The sequence below is a fragment of the Archocentrus centrarchus genome, chromosome 16 (genome assembly GCF_007364275.1).
Source record: "Archocentrus centrarchus isolate MPI-CPG fArcCen1 chromosome 16, fArcCen1, whole genome shotgun sequence".
Lineage (NCBI taxonomy): Eukaryota > Metazoa > Chordata > Actinopteri > Cichliformes > Cichlidae > Archocentrus > Archocentrus centrarchus.
This window is the reverse complement of record NC_044361.1, coordinates 24,624,364-24,643,678: the sequence shown is the minus strand read 5'-3', so window position 1 is coordinate 24,643,678 and position 19,315 is coordinate 24,624,364. Positions and strand designations below refer to the sequence as shown.

At 40.3% G+C, this 19,315-nt stretch overlaps 1 protein-coding gene across 1 annotated transcript in view; it reads right to left on the bottom strand.

Annotated features, from left to right (window-relative positions):
• kcnn3 (potassium intermediate/small conductance calcium-activated channel, subfamily N, member 3) overlaps positions 1-19,315 on the bottom strand; it is a 60,684-nt gene that overhangs the window by 19,078 nt on the left and 22,291 nt on the right. Inside the window, exons 4-6 of the mRNA XM_030750642.1 lie at positions 8,103-8,399; positions 6,884-7,005; positions 4,725-4,866 (exon numbers count right to left, since the gene is read on the bottom strand). Coding sequence (XP_030606502.1) covers positions 4,725-4,866; positions 6,884-7,005; positions 8,103-8,399 — 561 coding nt within the window. The remainder of the gene's footprint in view (positions 1-4,724; positions 4,867-6,883; positions 7,006-8,102; positions 8,400-19,315) is intronic.

The following is a 19,315-nucleotide window of genomic DNA, read 5'->3' as shown; positions in this document are numbered from 1 at the left end:
TTTCTGGACAGCAATGTCCCAAAATGTGCTAAATATATTGCCAAATATAACAAAATCAAGATTATAGACTCCTACCCAAAAAGATTGAATGCTGTAATATTATCAAAAGGTGCTTAAAGAAAGTTTTAAGGGGCATCCATACAAGACGCAATTAGCTTGTCATGTGTTGCTTTGTTGCTGACAGTCAGTCACTAGTGAGCATTCCAGGCTGCAGTCGCCTCTGATGTATTTACCACTCTGACATATGTCAATCAATGGTGCTCAATGATAGTCACTTGCCTCATAGTTGAGAAAAGTTAAACTCAGGACCGTATATGACAGAAACAGGAAAAAGCATAATGAGCACATATTGGATTTTTATTAACATATACAGTAGTACTTGCCAAGTAGTAACTCCTTGACTGTAATGAAGTTATATAATTACAGCTGTGTCTTATTATACTCTTTTCATTCATTTGTTTATACACCAAGATTTACTTATGGGTGAAGCTTAATAAACATTTATATCTGTGTACAACATGAACTGCATTACCACATATGCTGTATTCAGAACAGTTTGTAGTATAGTCTACCTAACCTCCATCTCTCCATCCACCCACACACAACAGCACACGACCACACACAAATACACACTAATACCTGGCGCACCCCCAGGTAGCCTTGGGGCAGTGGTATATTCCAACATCGTTGGCCTTCATGTGTTGTCATAGTAACAACAGTGAAAATTTCTGATTACAATAATTTTCAAGCAAGCAAAAAAAAAAAATAAATAAAAAATTCATACCCCATTTTCTGCCTTAACCTGTCACCCTTGTGGGGACCCCCCCCCCCAACCCACTTATTTTCCACAACACGCTGTGCGTGGTTTAATTTTCACACATATATCTATGCTTTACCTTTCTCTTTATACCTACAGCCTCACTCTGTCTGTGATGATCAACAAAAATAAAGCACTCTGACCACTGTGAAGAGTGTGATGAGAATGTGTTTGTGTGTGACAGGAGAGGAGTGAGTGTGTGTGGGAGCTGTACTAAGAGTGTATGTCAAGTTCTGTGTCAGTGTTGTGTGGAGGATGTGGAGTCTGTAACAGTGGGCTTGGGACCATGTGTATGCACCCCATTTTGTGTCTTTGTGTATGTGTGTTACGGTAAGAGTAGTACTCTATCTCAAACACAGACTGGATGATTCATCCAGAAAATGGGGGTATGTGTGTGAAAGTGTGTGTTTATTCACACATTTAATGGGCTATACGGTGAATAGAGAAAGGACCTGGCAGAAACAGAGAGGATAGACAAAGTGAGGATGAAAGAATACACATGCAGGTTTTTGGTACTTATGGGGATAAGAAATCCATTTGAATTAACTACTTCAGTCTAACAGATACTTTTCAAAGACCACAAGTACACACTACAGAAGACACAAAGAGTTCTGATTGTGCGAGTTATTTTAAGTTGCTCCCTCGATTTTTTTTTAAACCATCATCTAGCAGTCAACAAATTACATCTCAAGGCACTTCAACTTCAATATTGTTGTAAATGGCAGTGGCAATAAAACACTGTAGGTGTTCAAAGAAAATGCAGAGATTTCATACTTCTAAGCTGGTGGTCTTATAAAAACCATAAAGATTAGAAGGCTCTTGAAATATTTCAAACTGAGAATTTGCACCCTTTATACAACAATTTGATTTGTGAAACCCCTCCAACTGTCTTGGAGGTCCTAGCTTGCTCTGGAGGACAACTGGCTGACATGGGAGGGCTGTCAGTAAATGGGTTGTGCCTGGGTCTTCTGGCTGTGGCCCACTTGCTCTTTCTTCTATATGACATCAACCATCTTTGCATCTGTGTTTTTGCAAAGGTGGTTGATGTACTGTCAATAATACACTATGTTACTTAAGTTAACCTTGTGCATGGACTCCTATCTGTCTTGAGCTAGTTTGGGGGCTTATCCAGGATATCGGAAACCTGTTTGATAAGGTTTAAGCTTACTTAGATGTATTATATGGAGTTGTTAATGACTAGCTTATGCAAATACAAAATCAAGTAAAATTTGTTTTCTTCAGTAAAATAAGATATTCTATAAACAATTTAACAGATATAACATTCTCCCTAGCACTCCTTTTTTGTGATTCAACCTCAGGTGCCTTGCCACCCTGACACAAGAAAGGAATGGCAGCAACTGTTGCAGTCTGTACATATATGAAACAAAGTAAAAACTTACGCAATATTACACTACAGTCACCTTTAGCAATAATTACCTGAAATAATCACTTTCTGTGTGACTTCAGTCTCTCTCATCATTGTGGAGAAAATTTGACCCACTCATTTTGGCCTTGCTTCTTTCATTGAGGTTTGCAGGCATTCATTTATGCACAGCCCTCTTAATCACATGGAATTAGACTGGGCCATTGCAATGCCTTGATTCTTTTTCAGCCTTGGGATCATTGTCCTGCTGTATGACCCAATCTGGGCCAAACTTTAGCTGCTGGACAGATTGTCTCACATTTGACTCTAGAATACTTTGGTATACAGAGGAGTTCATTTTCGACTCAATGACTCATGCCCTGGTCCTGTGGCTGCCAAACAAGCCCAAATCATCACCCCTCCACCACCATACTGACAGTTGGAATGAAGTGTTTGTGTTGATATGCTGTGTTTAGTTTTTATTAAATATTACACTGTGCATTATGGACAAACATCTCCACTTTGGTTTTGTCAGTTCAAAAGATATTATTCCAGAAGTCTTGCAGTTTACTCAGATGCAACTTGCAAACCTAAGTCGTGCTGCCATGTTCTTATTAGAGAGAAGAGGCTTTCTACTGGCAAAACTTCCAAGCAAGCCATACTTGTTCAGACTTTTTCTAATTATACTGCCATGGTCATGAACTTTATTATTTATCATGATAACTGAGGCCCGTAGAATCTGAGCTATAGTTTTCTTTATCATTTTTTGGGGGTTTCTCTGAGCATTGTATAGTCTAACATCAGGGTGCATTTGCTAGATGTCCCCTCCTGGTAAGATTCTGGCATTGTGTTAACACACACCTGAATGCTGCAGGACAGTAAACTGGAAGAAATCTGTCCTTTTATAGAGGTGCTCACACTTGCTGATGATCAATTAATCAAGTACATTTGATTAGCAACAGCTGGCTGCTGCTTACCTTCTTAATTCCTATGGAAACAGCAGGGGTGTATTTAGTAAAACATAGAGTCCTATGGAAACTTTCATCACCTACTCATATAAGTCTTTTATGATGCATCCTTTGAATCACATTGTTGTATAAAGCATTAATGTATTTGTGCTTTTTATGGTTATTCAAACAGCAATTACTATTTGCAGAAACAGATGCAAAAACTCTGCTGTTTGATAATCTCTCAGCTAGTGGCCACATAATCACATCTTACCATATACCTTGATTCATCTAAGGACTGGTTAGAAGTATTTTTTTAATTGTCTTCTTTTATATGAACACATTGTTTTTACAAGCTCAACTGTGCTAGTGCCATAATTTCCATGAGTACAAGCTTATCTGGAATGATTGTTTCCAAGAATAAATAAAGATAAACAACATATTACATTATTTATAAACAGTTCATGGCAAGCAACATTTCCAGTGTCTCATCCAAGCTTTCTCATATTTTCTACTTAAGAAATTTTAAGAAACAGACTGATAAAATGGAACTTGGTAGTAATGCTTTGGAAAAATCAATTTGGAAAATGAATATGTAATCTGTTAAAAACAGCAATTCCCCCAAATCAGGCGAGGGACTGAACAGTGAAGCTCAGCTTTTTATCTGAATAAAGTCTCCCATCACTCACTGTATTCTCCTCTGGCAACACGAACATGAGCAGCGTGCCCTTTGAGAAAAGTATTCCCAGGAAGCATTTTTTTAAACTTATTTGTGTTTTCCTGACCTTAGAAAATCTGCAAAATCTAACATACTTAGCACATTTTAGATTATATAACAGCTAGTTATTGAGCTATTAGAAAAAGTCCAATTTTCTTGTATTTGAAAAGACACTAATTGCCTCCACTCATTCAGGGAAGTGTTAAAATAATAGTGACAAAGACGGAGAGCGAGAAAGTGAAAGAAATGTTTGAAGGAGGAACGAACACCTGTGAAGTGAAGCAAATAGAGGATCAGTCGGCAGCTTAAACATTGACAGATGGATGGTAGATAGAAATAAACACATGGCCTCGGGGAAGGGGAGATGGACAGTGAGAAAAAAGATAGAGGGAGAAACACAAAAAAGAGAGATAGCACAAGAGAGAAGGAAAGTGGTAAAGAAAGAAAATGAAAGACCGACAGTGGAAAAAAAAAAGAGAGTGGGAGGACATGGCACACTGAAAGGTAGGACCTTCATTATGCAATGAGGACAGACAAGGGAATAACATGCAGAAAAGCACGCGCACGCACACAGACACACACACACACACACACACACACACACACACACACACACACACACACACACACACACACACACACACACACACACACACACACACGAAGTACTAACATGCTCTTGTTTGCACGCCTACACACCCAAAACACACAGAAGCACAGATGCAGGCTAATTCAGAGAGGATTGCCCAAATTACACAAATGGGAGAATTTCTCTTGCAAATGACAGCATGCGCTCTAATCTGCTGACCTTTGAACGGGGGGGAGGAGAGCACCACTGGGAGAGTGGAGAGAGAGAGGAAGGAGAGGAAAAGTACTGACCATGATGCCTGTGAGCAGACAGACTCCTTTGCCACAGTATGTGTGAGGAACCATGTCTCCATAACCAATAGACAAGAAAGTAATGGAGATGAGCCACATGGCTCCCAGGAAGTTACTGGTCACGTCCTGGGCATCATGATACCTGAAAGTAAACAACTTTAGTGTTGGAGGATAAAGTCAGTCAATAGTAAAACATCAAAATCATAATAATAATGAATAAAAAACCCAAACTATAACTGGCCCACTGATCTAGTCTGCAGATGTGGGCGTCTAACCTAAAACATGTTTCCAGCAATTTTGCCTGACACATAACACACATAACTGTATCTCTTGCCTCCATCATTCCCGCCCTACACGCAACACTGTTACCGTAGCAACCAAACCTGGTGCAGCTCTGAAACAAAGTTTTTCTTTCAAAAAAACTATTTAGGAGAAATACAACAAGATGTAACCTTGAATATTAGTGACAGATTTATTTACTCTGAAGTCTCTATTCTCTAAGCCTGAAAAGTCACATCTTTGGAACACGTTTGAAGAGGTTTTAATTGTATTTCTTTAGGTATGTCTTTGTTAATTTGGTTTGGAGAGAAGCAGAAATGCCACTTTTAGTTGGATGTGGACCAAATGAGGACTTCCCAGCAGCCAGGCAATGATGCATTTAATCAAGCCTATTAACCAGCTGACATTTTCCTATATTTCCTTTATTTATCTGCAAAAGCATTTGAACACATCACTTTTTGTTTTCCTCGTGATGGTACATTACATAATCTGTAAAATCTAATAAACAATCTCTTAAATGTAACTGAACAACTGGATCAAGTGTTCTTTAATAACAGAGAAACAGATATGTCAGTAGGCTGTTTCATTTTTGAGCGTCTGCCTGCTGGATATAAGAGTGGTCGATAAATCACCGGTCTGCACTGCCATGCTTGCTGCTGTATTGAGTATGATATGGATTTCTCTTAATGTTAAATATATATGACATGAAAAAAAAACACTGTCAGATGTTAAAAGGAAAATAAAGCTTTATAACACATTATAGTGCAATGGTAAGCTGATATAATTATACTTTAAAACATTAATTAATATATTTGTTAACAACTATATAGCCTCCTGTAAAACATCTGCAGCAGGTATATAAATAATTAGAGGAACTGTTTGACATTTTGGGAAATAGTACTCTGAGCTCTGTCCGGTAAATAACTAAGCATAAAAAGCAAGGAAAAACAAATAACCCAGCTCTGTCCAAAGAAACAAAGATTCAGGCAATTATAGGATGTAGAGACTTGTTGGAGTCACTGCTGGCTGCCCACCATACAGTGACATCACAAAGACATACACATACTAACACATAAGCCCTTGTAAAACCGCAATTTGTACATTTGTACATTAAATCAAAGAATGAGATATAACATGTCAGATGCTGATATATTAGCTACTGTTTTTTTTTTTTTTTACATCAAAAGGAAACACTTAAAAGTGGTATCAGTCACACCTCTGTCATTATGAAAGCCAGTAAGCTAATAATAATTCAAACTAATATTTCCAAAGTCAAGAAAGAACCTGGGAGCTCAGAACGCCTTCAAAAATTTGGATTCACATTTTGATACAATGCTTAAGTGTTGGCTGTGAATGATCTATGAATCTCTGAGGATTTGGAACTGTGTTTGTTCATCTACTGTTTCATTATAATGTAGTGATGACAGCTATATTTTACTTTTATTACTATTCCTTTTTCTGTTGACAGAAGATCAACTGTTAAGTCCTTAATTAGGTCCTTAGTGTCTTTCAAGCTATGTTCTAGTGTGCCGTAACAATATCAACTTGTTTATTGCTTAGAAATGCTTTATTGGAGGGTCATTAATGTTAATTAATGTTTTTCTCTGGACACCATTATATTTATTTTAAAAAATTTTTAGCCTGACAAAATAGACAAATGAAGTAACAAATTAATTGCCTGAACAACTGGTGAGAAAGCCTCATAAACTGAAGTCTAAAGAGGGATTATGTTGCACAGATGTCCCAGATTATATATTCTGCCAGTTGAATTTATTTTCTGAGTTGAATTCCTCGTCTGATCACAGTCCAACGCTCACGCTCTCATGGGCACACAATAAACACCAAATCACAATCACAAATGGACCAGTTTTAGTGCTAACCTCTCACACACGCGTACGGTCCAGGCAGCAATGATCCACAGAGAGATGCTGAAGACCAGCAGCACCGTCCCAGGGCAGATAGTCATAAGAGTTTTCATTACAAATCGTGTGTTAAAATGGACCTAAAAGACATATAGATACACACACACAAACACACAAACACATATGCTGATTAATGACACTGTTTCACTTTTTTTTCCCAGGAGTTAATACTGTGCAGCTCTGAATCCTCATCCTGTACACTGGTTCCCAAGCGGACTTGATGTTTTACTAATTAGTCTTTTGATTAGCTTTTGATAGCGGCAGCACTCAGAGAATCTCCACTGTAATTGGAGTCGAGATCAGGGCTTGCCCTCTGACTCAGGTCAAGCTATACAGTGTCTTTGAGTAACTGGCCTGTGTCAGTGCAGTTTTTATCCGTGGCTCATTCGTCAGTAAGAGGCAGACCATCAACTTCTGGCAGATGGATCATTTGATGGTTGAGCTCTGGAAGGCTAAAGCAGCTGATAAATGAGTTGTCATTTACAGCTGCACTTCAGTGGCAGCTTCACCTTCCCTCCACATCAGTGCAGCCTGAGGGTCAGAAGAGAGCAATCGCAGACACACTCGTCACCTGCTAGATTACTCATCTAAAAAAATCTGCTCCATCTCTCGCGCCGCCCTTCCTCTCCTCCACCTAGTTTACACGTTTGCAACATGCTACATCTCTACTTCCTGATCTTACGGTAATGTTTGTCATATAAAGTCATTACAAACCTGGCAACAGTCATTTATTGCATGACTTCAACACATTTCTCTGCGCTCATACTGCAGTTTTATTCGAGTTCTGTCTCTTCATGGCCCATTTGAGCCGTATGCAATATCTTGTTCCCATTTCACGCTCCCATCTCATATTGTATTATGAAAGATCCACCATAGCTTACATCTAAGTCTCTAAGCACAGTGACAACAAAAGGACAGGAAGGGGATTTGAACTGCTAGATGAAAAGAAACAGGTGGACTAGAAGCACAGAAGGGCAAGGAAGAACTTCAGATAGTTAAAGAGATGGAGGCCAAGGATAAAAGGGACAGCATGGACACAGATTTAATTCAGAGGAAAGAACTCTTGACCTTAATACCTTTACAACTCCCTCACCTGTTTCCAGCTAAACCTTTCACAACCACACTTCTGAATGCATACCACTCAGGCAAACACCTACAAGATTAAAACTCTCCTGACCTTATTGAGGGCACCTATACTCCTGGAGGAAGCGTCGGTGAACAATTTGCTGTGCAGAAGCATGACTCTGGCAATGAGGTAGAGGCGCAGGAACATGGGCACGCTCAGCACCATGTCCAGGTCGGCCTCGGCCTGCGAAGGTGCATATGAGAAGGCCAGCCGTGCCCGCCACTGAAACTTAAAGTCCCCAGGCACTGGATGCACAGCAGAAACGAGCAGCTCCAGGGCGATTAGCAGAACCCTCTCCATCGTCATGGCGATTCGCCAGTCGTCGGCTCCGTTGTCGATGACAAACAGCTGCAGGGACAGGAAGGACATGAGGAGAGTCAAGTGAGGAGAGGAGTTACACTTCTTTTAATGTGTTACAGAGAAAACTTTTCATCATGATGCTCTGTTGGCAAAGTCTTTTTCTCATCAGTACAGCTGACTGATCTGATGATTAAAGAAAGCTGTGGCAATTCAGAGTAAATGTCTTTCCTGAGATGGAAAACACCATCCATTTAATCAGTAATCTATTCAGTCCCCACACAGTGCTTTGGCTCATTTTCATATAACCTGCAACTCTTGTCTTACTAAAATTAAACTGAAGATGCTGATTCATGTGGCGCAGTGGCTCTTAACCAAAACAGGTTTCTAATTATCAGAGTCACAATATTTAAAAATAAGGGCAGTATGCTGTGATTTCAGCGGGTCTCATGGGCACACGCCAGCCAACGTTACTTTAACTCAGTGACTCTGAAACCGGTGGGACACTGAGCCACTGCAGATGGGGCTTGGACAACCAGGGGGAAAATATGAAGTGAAACTAAGTTGAATGAATATGATTTTTTTTTTTTGTAGGGAAAATAAATAAAGAGGAGTTTGCAGATGGTATAGTGCTGGCCTTTATTTAATTAAAAATCAACTTGGATCCTTTTTTATTATTAATTATTCGTAAAATCTTTGCTGCGCTGTGTGAATAGCCTTGTAAGTGAGCCAGAAAGTTTAACAACGACTGCTTTAATTGTAGTTTTCCTTCCTCATCGTGTGTTGACTATTTGGGTTCGTAATTGCTGTGGTTACGCTTGATATTGTCACTAAAGTCACAGTTATAAGGAAGTGGTAAGAGCAGGTTTCATTATAGGGGCCCTCCTCCAGACGGTGCTGACAAGAGCTGGGGGTTAGCGAGGAGGAGGAGGAGGAGGTGGTGGTGGGGTTGATGAGACAAGGGGGTGGTGGAAAAAGATGGATGAAGTGCAGAGGAAATGAAGAGATAAAGATAGGAACGAGGAAATATCGGGGCAGAAAAAAAACCTGTTTAAAGACCCTTTTAACTTTTTTGGTGTTTATTTTTACTAACACAAAATTAAAAAAAAAAATCCACACTGTACAACATTTTTGAAGCTCGCTGATCTGCATTTGGGATGGGTTGTAACTCAGCAGTGCACTGGCATACATTTTTCACTTCTTAAAACAAAATGCTAGGGCTCAGTTGTAAAATTGATAGGAGATTACTGCTGCGGGTAGGAAAGGTTAAGGAGCGAGAGAGAACCAGAAAACCAGAAAACAGAGACGAAAAAGAAAGGTCGGGACATGGGGAGAGAAATGAGGAACTCCCCTGCTGGAAGTCAGCTGAGTTTACCAATTGATGTACTGCCTGGAGAAACAGCTAGTGCTAACAATTGCTTTTTACCACATGATTCATCTCAAGGGCTTTTAGCCCACACCAACATTTATTTAGGAAAACAAAACAAATACAACAAGAGGTCAAATGAAAGAGCAAGTGGGCATGACAGCAGTGTGTGTGTGTGTGTGTGTGTGTGTGTGTGTGTGTGTGTGTGTGTGTCACAGCCACCTGGTCACTGGCATGATAAAGCTTTCTCAACCACCTATAGATATGCACCTCGACATTAATCATCACCTTCATCTAGCACAGCAGATTGTATGTTTTATTACATGTATTCACACATGTTGACTACATGTGGACACATACACACATATGTAGCCTGTGCACACACCTGAGTCATTGTGCAAGCTATCATTTGAACCGAGGGTCAAACGTTGGCTGTATTCTTTAATGGTCTCGCAGAGGTTGTGTGTGTGTGTGTGTGTGTGTGTGTGTGTGTGTGCATTTGCATGTGTGTTCGTGTGCATGTGTGTACTGTACTTGTGTGTATTTGTGTATGCCTGGATGAGCTGGTGAGAGAGTGTGCAGACCCAGCCTCGTCATGGTGACTGTTGCCAAGGCGACAACATCAAAGAGCAGCCAAGCTTAATTAGGATCCCCAGTGCGAGAGAGAGAGAGAGAGAGAGAGCGAGAGAGAGAGAGTCAAAAAGATAGAAACGCAAGGGAGAGACGAGGCAAGAAGATGGAAAAAGGAGACACGAGAAAAAAGACTGAGGTATGCGCGACAGCGAGTGAAGAGGTACAGAGAGGAAAGCACAGACAGGTTGTCTAGCACCCATGTTCCCTGCAATGTTTTTGTGTGTGTGCGTGCGTGTGACTACTCGAATTTTGGTGACAAAAATCTGTTCACACTGTCACATTATTGGGACTCACCACCCATTTACAGCAATAAGTTTGATTTTTATGGCTCATTTTTGGGGTTAATATAGTTATGTTCAAGTTTAGGATAAGTATCCAGTGTAAGCTATGAATTCCTGTGTGATTAAAAACAGGTTTCTGTGTCCACATGAATGTTATCCATGCAGTAAAATGTATGTATATTCATTCATACTCACACTTTTTGCCCACAAGCCAGCTGTCACTCATTCTTTTCTCCCTGTGTATGAATTTGTGTTTCTTGGTGTCTTTTTTCCATTTTTCTTTCTCCATCCCTCACTCCTGTTCACTTTCTCACTGAATGACATTTCTCCAAATCAAAACAGAGGTGATCCAGTTTCTTGCCACAGGAGGAAATGAGCACCTCTCCCTTCCTCTAGCCCCCCCCAGCCTTCCCCTCCTGCCCTGTCCTCCCGCACACTGCTGATGCTGTCGGTCTTTTCCTGGCTAAATCGCCACGAGGAAGGGATAAATAATTAAATTCCATTAGGAAAGTAATCTGTCAATGGGAATGAGTGAGTGCCACTGCCCCCACATGAGCAAGACAGAGGGGGAGGATGAGGGAGGAGAGTGTGGGAAAAGCATATGCATGTGTGCACATGTTCCTGTATATGAAAGCCAGGAGGCAAAAAAAGAGAGGAAGAGAGGACAAGTAAATTAAAAAAAAAGAACTAAAAAACTTGGACACAAAGGACCAGCCTGGTAACACTGATCAAGATCAAGATCAAGAGAAAACAGTTAAATTTAAAGTATGTGCTATCAGAAGCTGAGGGCAAGGGGCAAGGAATATAACGGAAAGCAGACAGGACAGAAGGAGGTTAAAGGAAGAGGAAAAAAAAAAATAAGAGCCTGCCAGCAAGAGACAAGAGGGACAAAAAGGAAAAGGGGAAATGTGCAAAGATGACAGCACTAAAGATAGACTGAGATTTCTCCACAGGTGAAGGTGTGAGGTCTGACAGGACACTCTCCACCTTAAGCATTCCCTGCTCCAGCTGCTACATCTGCAAGCTGCTGGTCAGTTTGTGACTTCATCTTTTCTTCTCAGCCGTCCAGCCAACCATGGCTCAACCCTTTCTGGTTACCCTCAGGCCATTCTACCTCTCTAATCGGGTTAAGTCCCTGATTGCAGATGTCTTTCATCACAGAACCAGATGCAGCGCTGGTCAGACCCTACCAAGCGAGCAAGTGAGGACAATTTTGCACACTCACATGCACATGCGTGCACATGCACACATCCAGAGGATCCTGTAAAGTGCAGCACAGGCTTCTAAAAGAAGAGACAGATGCATGCAAATCAGCCTCAAGTCTCCATTTTCCATGGGAGGGAAAAAGACTAAACCTCAGTCTGGGGCAGAGACAGTCCTAATCACTGAAGGAGATGATGATAGAGCGTACACTAAAAAGCATGCACACATACTCTTACACACAGTCAAAGCTCTGGGGGGGATGTCTGGGTCCTACAGCATGGAAATCCCTAGAACAGGCAGAAAATAGATTCACACACCCTGATATACGCAAATATTCAGAGAGGAACACACTTTCCCTGACTGTGATTGCAGCTCTGAGGGAACACCCCTGTGGCTGTTTCTATGAAAGAGGAAACGAAGGGGAGAGGGTTCACCAAAGTGAAAAGGAAGTGTTGGAAAGTGTGAGAGATGAGGAAAGGTTCGCGTTTATGACGTGCGCATGTGTGATGCTGCCTCGTTTGCCACTAGTCTAAAAACAGCAAGTGGGAGAGCGTGAAGAGAGGTTTCCAGCAGTGTTGTCTGGAGACCAGGAATTTCCTCAGTGCAAATATATGAAAGATAAACTGAGATGTGAATAATGGCCAGCGGTTACAAATTGATATTTCTAGGAAGTAAATGGCTGAAATGCTTCCTTCATCTTAAGAGTCTAAAGTGGATGCTGTAGTTTACCTCTTCATTATAGTTTCAAGGGCAGATGTACATTATGCCAAATCCGAGAGCAAGACATCACGAAATGCCCATCCAACTATTAAACATCTTATGGCTGCACTTCACTTTAAATAACAGAACACAGCCTTTTTTGAGGACTGCTGCTCACTTTATTACCATAATGCCATCCTGCCTGCATTTGAGTAGCTGTGAGTGCCAAGCTCGTGTCTTCTTGATCAATTGACTGCTTCTAAAATTCTCCAAAAGTAACCGAATAGCACAGCTCTGTAATGCTTAAAGTGCACTAATGGACTTGGGAAACATCCGTTTCGCACACACTCTCTTAGAGTTTCTATTTGATTAATTTCAACAACAATTCAATTTTTGCCTTTCTCGTCTGGATTTCTTTCAAGTTTATGAGCTAAAATGAATCCCTTCATTTTAGAGATGCGTGTTACTTGTTGCTGGGTATGTAAAAGTATGCGTCTGTGTGTGGATGTCTGTGTATGTATGAAGAACAGGAGAGAAGGCCACTCGTGAGCTGGCAGAGTGAATCACGTAACAGACCAGAACTTCAAATACCTGAATGTCTCTGGACGCTACATCAAACAAAACTGAGATAAGGTGCAACCTTCTGAAATATTCTTTTTTTTAAGCAGACATTTAGGCTTTGAAATCATCTCTCATTATCTTTCTAATCAGCCAAAGGTCAGTTGCAAACTTGGGTGTTTTTTAAATTCGTCACGGGCTAGACTGGCGCTACTGTATATAAATCCCTGTTCAGGTTCTGTTGATATTTGTACGCTGACTTTATCTGGATAGAGTTAAACATAGCTGCAAAAACTTCCTGAAGAACATAAAGCAAGGTTAAACTCAATCTTTTAAAATAGAACTCATTCATTAATGAAATGCATTGTCAAAGACAGTGATTTAACTATGATTAGATTATTGGAGAATACTTATTTTCATATTGAGAACTGAGGAGATCGAACCTTGATTGCTTTGTATTTTCAATACACGTCACCTTTCCTCAGTGCCGAGTTCAATAACAAGACAGGTGGCCAGTGTTTCAGACAGCAAGCATAAATAACTCTCCGAATTTTCTTTTAAGATATTGATTTTTTTTCCCCAACCAGATATTATACTTGCAAGAAAATGATCAAATGAGTCTTCTTTCAGCTGCTCCTTTTAGAGGTCACCGCAGCAGATCATTTGCCTCCATCTCACCCTATTCCTAGCATCCTCTTCTATCACAGCAGCTCTCTGCATGTCATCCTTCACTACATCCATCAATCTTCTCTGAGGTCTTCCTCTTTCCCTCTTGCCCGGCAGCTCCACCTTCAACATCCTTTGTCCAATATAGCCACTACCCCTCCTGTACATATCCAAACCATTTCAGCATTTCCTCTCTAACTTTACTCCAAAGTGCTCAACCTCAGCAGTCCCTCTGATGTCTTTTTGTCAGTGCCACTGTGTCCAAACCATCCATCATAGCAGGTCTCACTACCATCTTCTAAACCTTCCCTTTCACTCTTGCTACTATCCTCCTTTCACCAATCACCCCTGACACTCATCTCCACTCAGTCCACCCTGCCTGCACGCTCTTCTTCTCCTCTCTTGTGCACTTGTCTGTTGCCTACTGTCAGCTGTCAGTAGGTCAAAAAGTAGATGCTAGAACAATTAGAGTAGCTCTGGTAACTCTGTAAATGGCAAAGGAGGACTGGGCCTGCACGAAGAGATGAAGGAGAAGATGGAGAGCGACAGAACCTGAAAATTTTCCTTTGATGGGCATTCACTCAGTGGAGTGTGCTCTGGTAACTGAGACGGTTCAAAAAGTGACATTAATTTGGAATTATTTTTGCTAGATCAGTAGGTAAAAAAATCTGTCTACTCATTAGCCAAATAGAGCTGGGTGTTTTAAAACAGAATGTGCACCTTTAAGCGTGAGCAAGAGTCAGGGGTGCACAGGAAGGTGTCTACTGCCTAGAAGCCTAGAAGTTGATTTAAATACTCCCTAATTTTGCTGAATTTATCATTCATCATGTTTACTGTTGAACAACATCAAGTTTCCAAACATCAGGTATCAGCTGGGGAGCAACTTTTGAGATACACAGTCTTCAAAAACTGGGGCCTAATACAACTCAACTGTCAGCAGTTTGGTCAGTGAATTTGGATATTATGAGCATATTGGGTTTAACATGTTCCATCATGGTGTAGGTTAAATTAGAGACTTTTACCATGTTAAAGATATGTTTACAAGCTCCATTTTTTAATTTTCTGGGTGCTAACATGAAAAGTACCCAGTACACATAAACATGTACTTTTCCCCTTGTCCACTGAAGGTTGCTTAACATTTAAATGGAACTATAGGTCATAATCCACAATTTGTCGTAAAGCAACCTCCAGCTTTCTCAAGTCTAGGAAAAGTTGTCTATGTTATTAATTGATGTAGTGTAAACCCCCAAGAAGCCTGTTTTGTTATCAGGATTATTACTGTACCTAATAAATTGTCTAAACTATCCTAAGTGCTGCCTTTTCCATGTTTGCATTTGGGTCCACCTTGAACCTTGGCCATTGAGCTTGACGCTCGCAAAAATGAACTATGGACAATCTCAGCGAAAGAGTTCCCTGCTTTTTTGACATGTCCAGGAGAAGTTAAATCTGTGCAATAACCTTCTAAAGACTACGAGCGCCCCCCCCCCCCATCACAGCTGTTAATGCAGTATAACCCAGCAGGCCTCTGAACTGAAACTGTAAGGAGCAAATTGCCCCTTTAAAAGCTCAAAGTTCTTTTTAACTCGACTGCTTTCTGATGAAATGTCCTAACTTTTTCACCAAGCCACAGCCAGCAGGGTCTGATGGCCACTTGTAGTCCATTCTCGTGCATTTATGCAAATCACACAGCAGAGTTGGAAATACCAGACAAGACGTACCAACAAGCATCTGAACAAGTGCTTGAGAAGTGTAGATTTTTGCTGAGACATTTTCAAAACAAGAAGAGGCTTTGCTATTCCTCACTGAGGAAAACAGAGAGAAAAGGTGGAAACATTATTCAGCTGTACAGGTGTATCTGGATTAGCGCCTCCTCATGAATGTTTTAAGAATGTCTGGAAAAGATATAGGGTGATGATAAAAATGCATTGCTTATTATTTTATCAATGAAGGCAATTCCTGCTATAAGTCTATAATTAGTAAAAGCTTTTAATTTAATTTACTAATGTTAAAGATTAAACCAGCATCTGTCTTCAACTTTAAGTAAATGAAACAGAATATAGACAGTTAAACATAGTTCACAAGCTGAAATACTGAAGGTCTCAAACCCATCTGTGCTGCAAAAACAATTCATAAATTCCCAAATCTTCTAAAATTAATAATTTTTTTATGTACAACAGTGATACTGAGATGGTGTATTTGCATCTTTGTGTAAGAGCTGGGACACTAGCTGGCTTGTTAAAGCTTTAAATGGGGATTTGCTCAAAAAAATATGTAAGAACAACCAAGAGAACATAAGACAGAAGTTTTTTGTGGAAACCAGCAGCAATCTAGAAAAAAAAAAATTGGAACGTGATTGGAACATTTGGGTATTTTCACAGCAAATATCGCTGTTTGGCAGTTTGGTGAGCAGGCTAATTTGTTCTCCACTGACTGCATCTAAGCATAGAGTGAAGTAATGAAAATCTAAGTTACAACAGAAGCATCTTGTAAAAGTTTGTATTTGCTTTTTGTTTTTTGTTTTTAGCCAGGATTGTCGCATTCCAGTTTGCTGAATTAAAAATGAAAGAAACAAACCCAGGAGTGTCAGCGGGGCTCAGCTGACTGAGCACAAAATGTTCTGACAAATCAAACATTTCTCGTGTCAGCTCCTTGTCACTTTTCACTGTGAAGCCAAAAGTGACAACACACACACACACACACACACACACACACACACACACACACACACACACACACACACACACACACACACACACACACGCTTCATCTTGAACCACATACCCCTATGTGGCATTATTTCTGAAGGCACCAAGAAGTTAACCAGAACTCAAGCAGAAATGCTGAAGCTAAAATGATTCATCAATTAGCCAATTGACACCTGGCAACTGAAGTCATTTGGACTTCTTCTTCTCCTTCTTTTTTTTTTTTGGCTGGTGCCTTTTGGGGTCACCAGAGCAGATGATCTGCCTCCATCTCACTCTACCCCACTATTCTCCTCTGTTACACCAACCCTCTGGATGTCCTTCTTCACTACATCCATAAACCTCCTCTGTGGTCTTCTTTTTTCTTCTTTTTCTCCTGCCTGGCAGCTCCATAGTCAACATTCTTTTTTACCAGTGTATCCACTATCTCTTCTCTGCACATTCCCAAACCATCTCAGCCTTGTTTCTCTAACTTGGTCTTCAAACTGCTCGACCTGAGCTGTCCATTCTGGTCACTCCCAATGAAAATCTGAGCATCTCCAGCTCTTCCACCTCTTACCACCTAATAAAAAAACTACAAACAATTCACTGACAACAGTTTCCCGAGTTTGAATATACAGTCGTGAAAAAGAAAGCTTTCGCAGGGTTCTATGCAGTCCTGTGAAAAACTAAACACACCTCATGATTCAGTAGCTTGTAGAACCCCCTTTAACAGCAGTAATTTGAAATTCTTGTTTCTATGTGACTTTATCAGTTTCTCCCATCATTGTGGAGGAATTTGCTTCATTGAGGTTTGTAGGTATCCGTTCATGCACAGCTCTCTTAAGGTCCCACTACAGCATTAGAATCAGGTAGCAGTCTGAACTTTGACTGGACCATTGCAGCACCTTGATTCTTTCATTTTTCAGCCATTCTGCTGTAGTTTTACTGCTGCGCTTGGGATCACTGTCCTGTTGCATGACCCAGTTTGGGCCAAGCTTTAGACAGAGGCCCTCACATTTGACTCTAGAATACTTTGGCTCACAGTGGAGTTTGTGGTCGACTCAAATGAATGAAAGGTGCCCAGGTTCTGTGGCTGCAAAACAAGCCCCAATCATCAGCCCTCCACCAGCATGCATGAAAGTTGGTATGAGGTATTTGTGCTGATATGCTGTCTTTGGACAAAAAGGACATTGCTCCAGAAGTCTTGTGGTTTCGTTAGATGCAACTTTGAAAACCTAAGCCATGCTGCTATGATCTTTTTAAAGAGAGAGGTTTTCTCTGTTAACCCTTCCAAACAAACCACTTATCAAATCTTTTTCTAATTGTACTGTCATGAACTTGAACATTTAACATGCTATCTGAGGCTTGTAGAGTCTGAGATGCAGCTCTTGGGTTTTTTTTTTTTTTTTTTGCAGTTTCTCTGCAGAGTCTTGTCTTTGAAGTGAATTTTGTGGCATTGTGTTAACACACACCTGAATGATCCAGACCCACAAACTGCCCAAACGTCTGCTTTTACAGCGGTGCTCACACTTGTTAATGAGCAGTTAATTAAGAGCAGTACCTGGCTACTACTTACACTCTTAATTCCTATGGAAGCAGTAAGCAGTGTACTTAGTTTTTTTAGGACTCCATACAGTCATGTGAAAACCTTTTTCACATGACTGTATGTAATTTTCACTAGTCGTGATAATAAACTCCTCGTTTTTGTTGTTGGGCAGAAAAAACAAAACAAATTAAATCAATGAATAAATCATTTTTAAGCATGCCACTAACATATTTAGGTGATATTAGTCTTTATACAGAAATAAAATGACACATGTTGACAGCTGAACTATTTATTGGTTGCAACCTTATAGTATGCCCATGATTAAATAATAGTACTTTGTCTTAGGTTTTCTGAGATTTAAAGCAATTTAAAAAACAACAGGAACAATAACAAAAAGACAAATGATTATGGACTAAAACAACATTTTTTTTTAAAGATGTCACAACCAGTTTGAGCCACAAGATGGGGTACCTATCAGAAGTGCTGTTTTATGGGTATTTATTTAAAAAAAAAAGAGCAATTTATCAAAATAGATAGACTCAAATACTGGGGTAATCCTGCCCTCTTATAAATCACCTATTATATCTGGTTGACAATACGACCTTACTTCATTTTATTAATGATCACTTTTCCCCAACAAGATTATTACTGTCAGGGCTCTTTTTTTCCTGTTTGATGGCTGCGGATAAGGGGAAATATTTGTAATCTGTGATGATTACCAATGAGCTGCACTGTAGCTGAGATGGATTGTTTTTCCATGTTTCATGCTGAGCACAATTACTTTGGGCTGTCCCCTGACAGATTAGACAAGAGAGAAAGAGGAGGAAGATGAGAGAAACTTCCAAAAGAGGAAGGCGAGGGGGTGGGGGTGTGTGTGCAGAGAAACACCCTGTGAAAAGGAGGCAAGATAAAAGAAGAAGAGAAATGTGGATGAGTGCTAAAGTACAGCAGGAGGAGGGTGAATAGGTGAGAACCTGAATGCTGTGTAACAAGGGAGGAGAGGTGTCTGGGAGAAGGAGGATGTGTAACTTAACAACAAAATTGAATTGAGGCCTAGTGAAGAAGAAGGGAGATAGCTCTAATGTGATAATAATGGAGAAGCAGGAAAGAAAGAAGAAAGAAAGACAAAGAGAAGCATATTGATGCTGGTATACAGAAAGCACTGTGAGATTAAAGACTTACAGAGGGAAACATCATTCTGCTCTCAAGTAACTGTGCATCTACAATGAACCACAAATACACTGATCAGCCACAAGATTAAAACCACAGCTGAGTGAAGTGAATAACACTTGTCCGCTTTTTATGTTCTGCTGGGAAACCTTTGGTGCTGG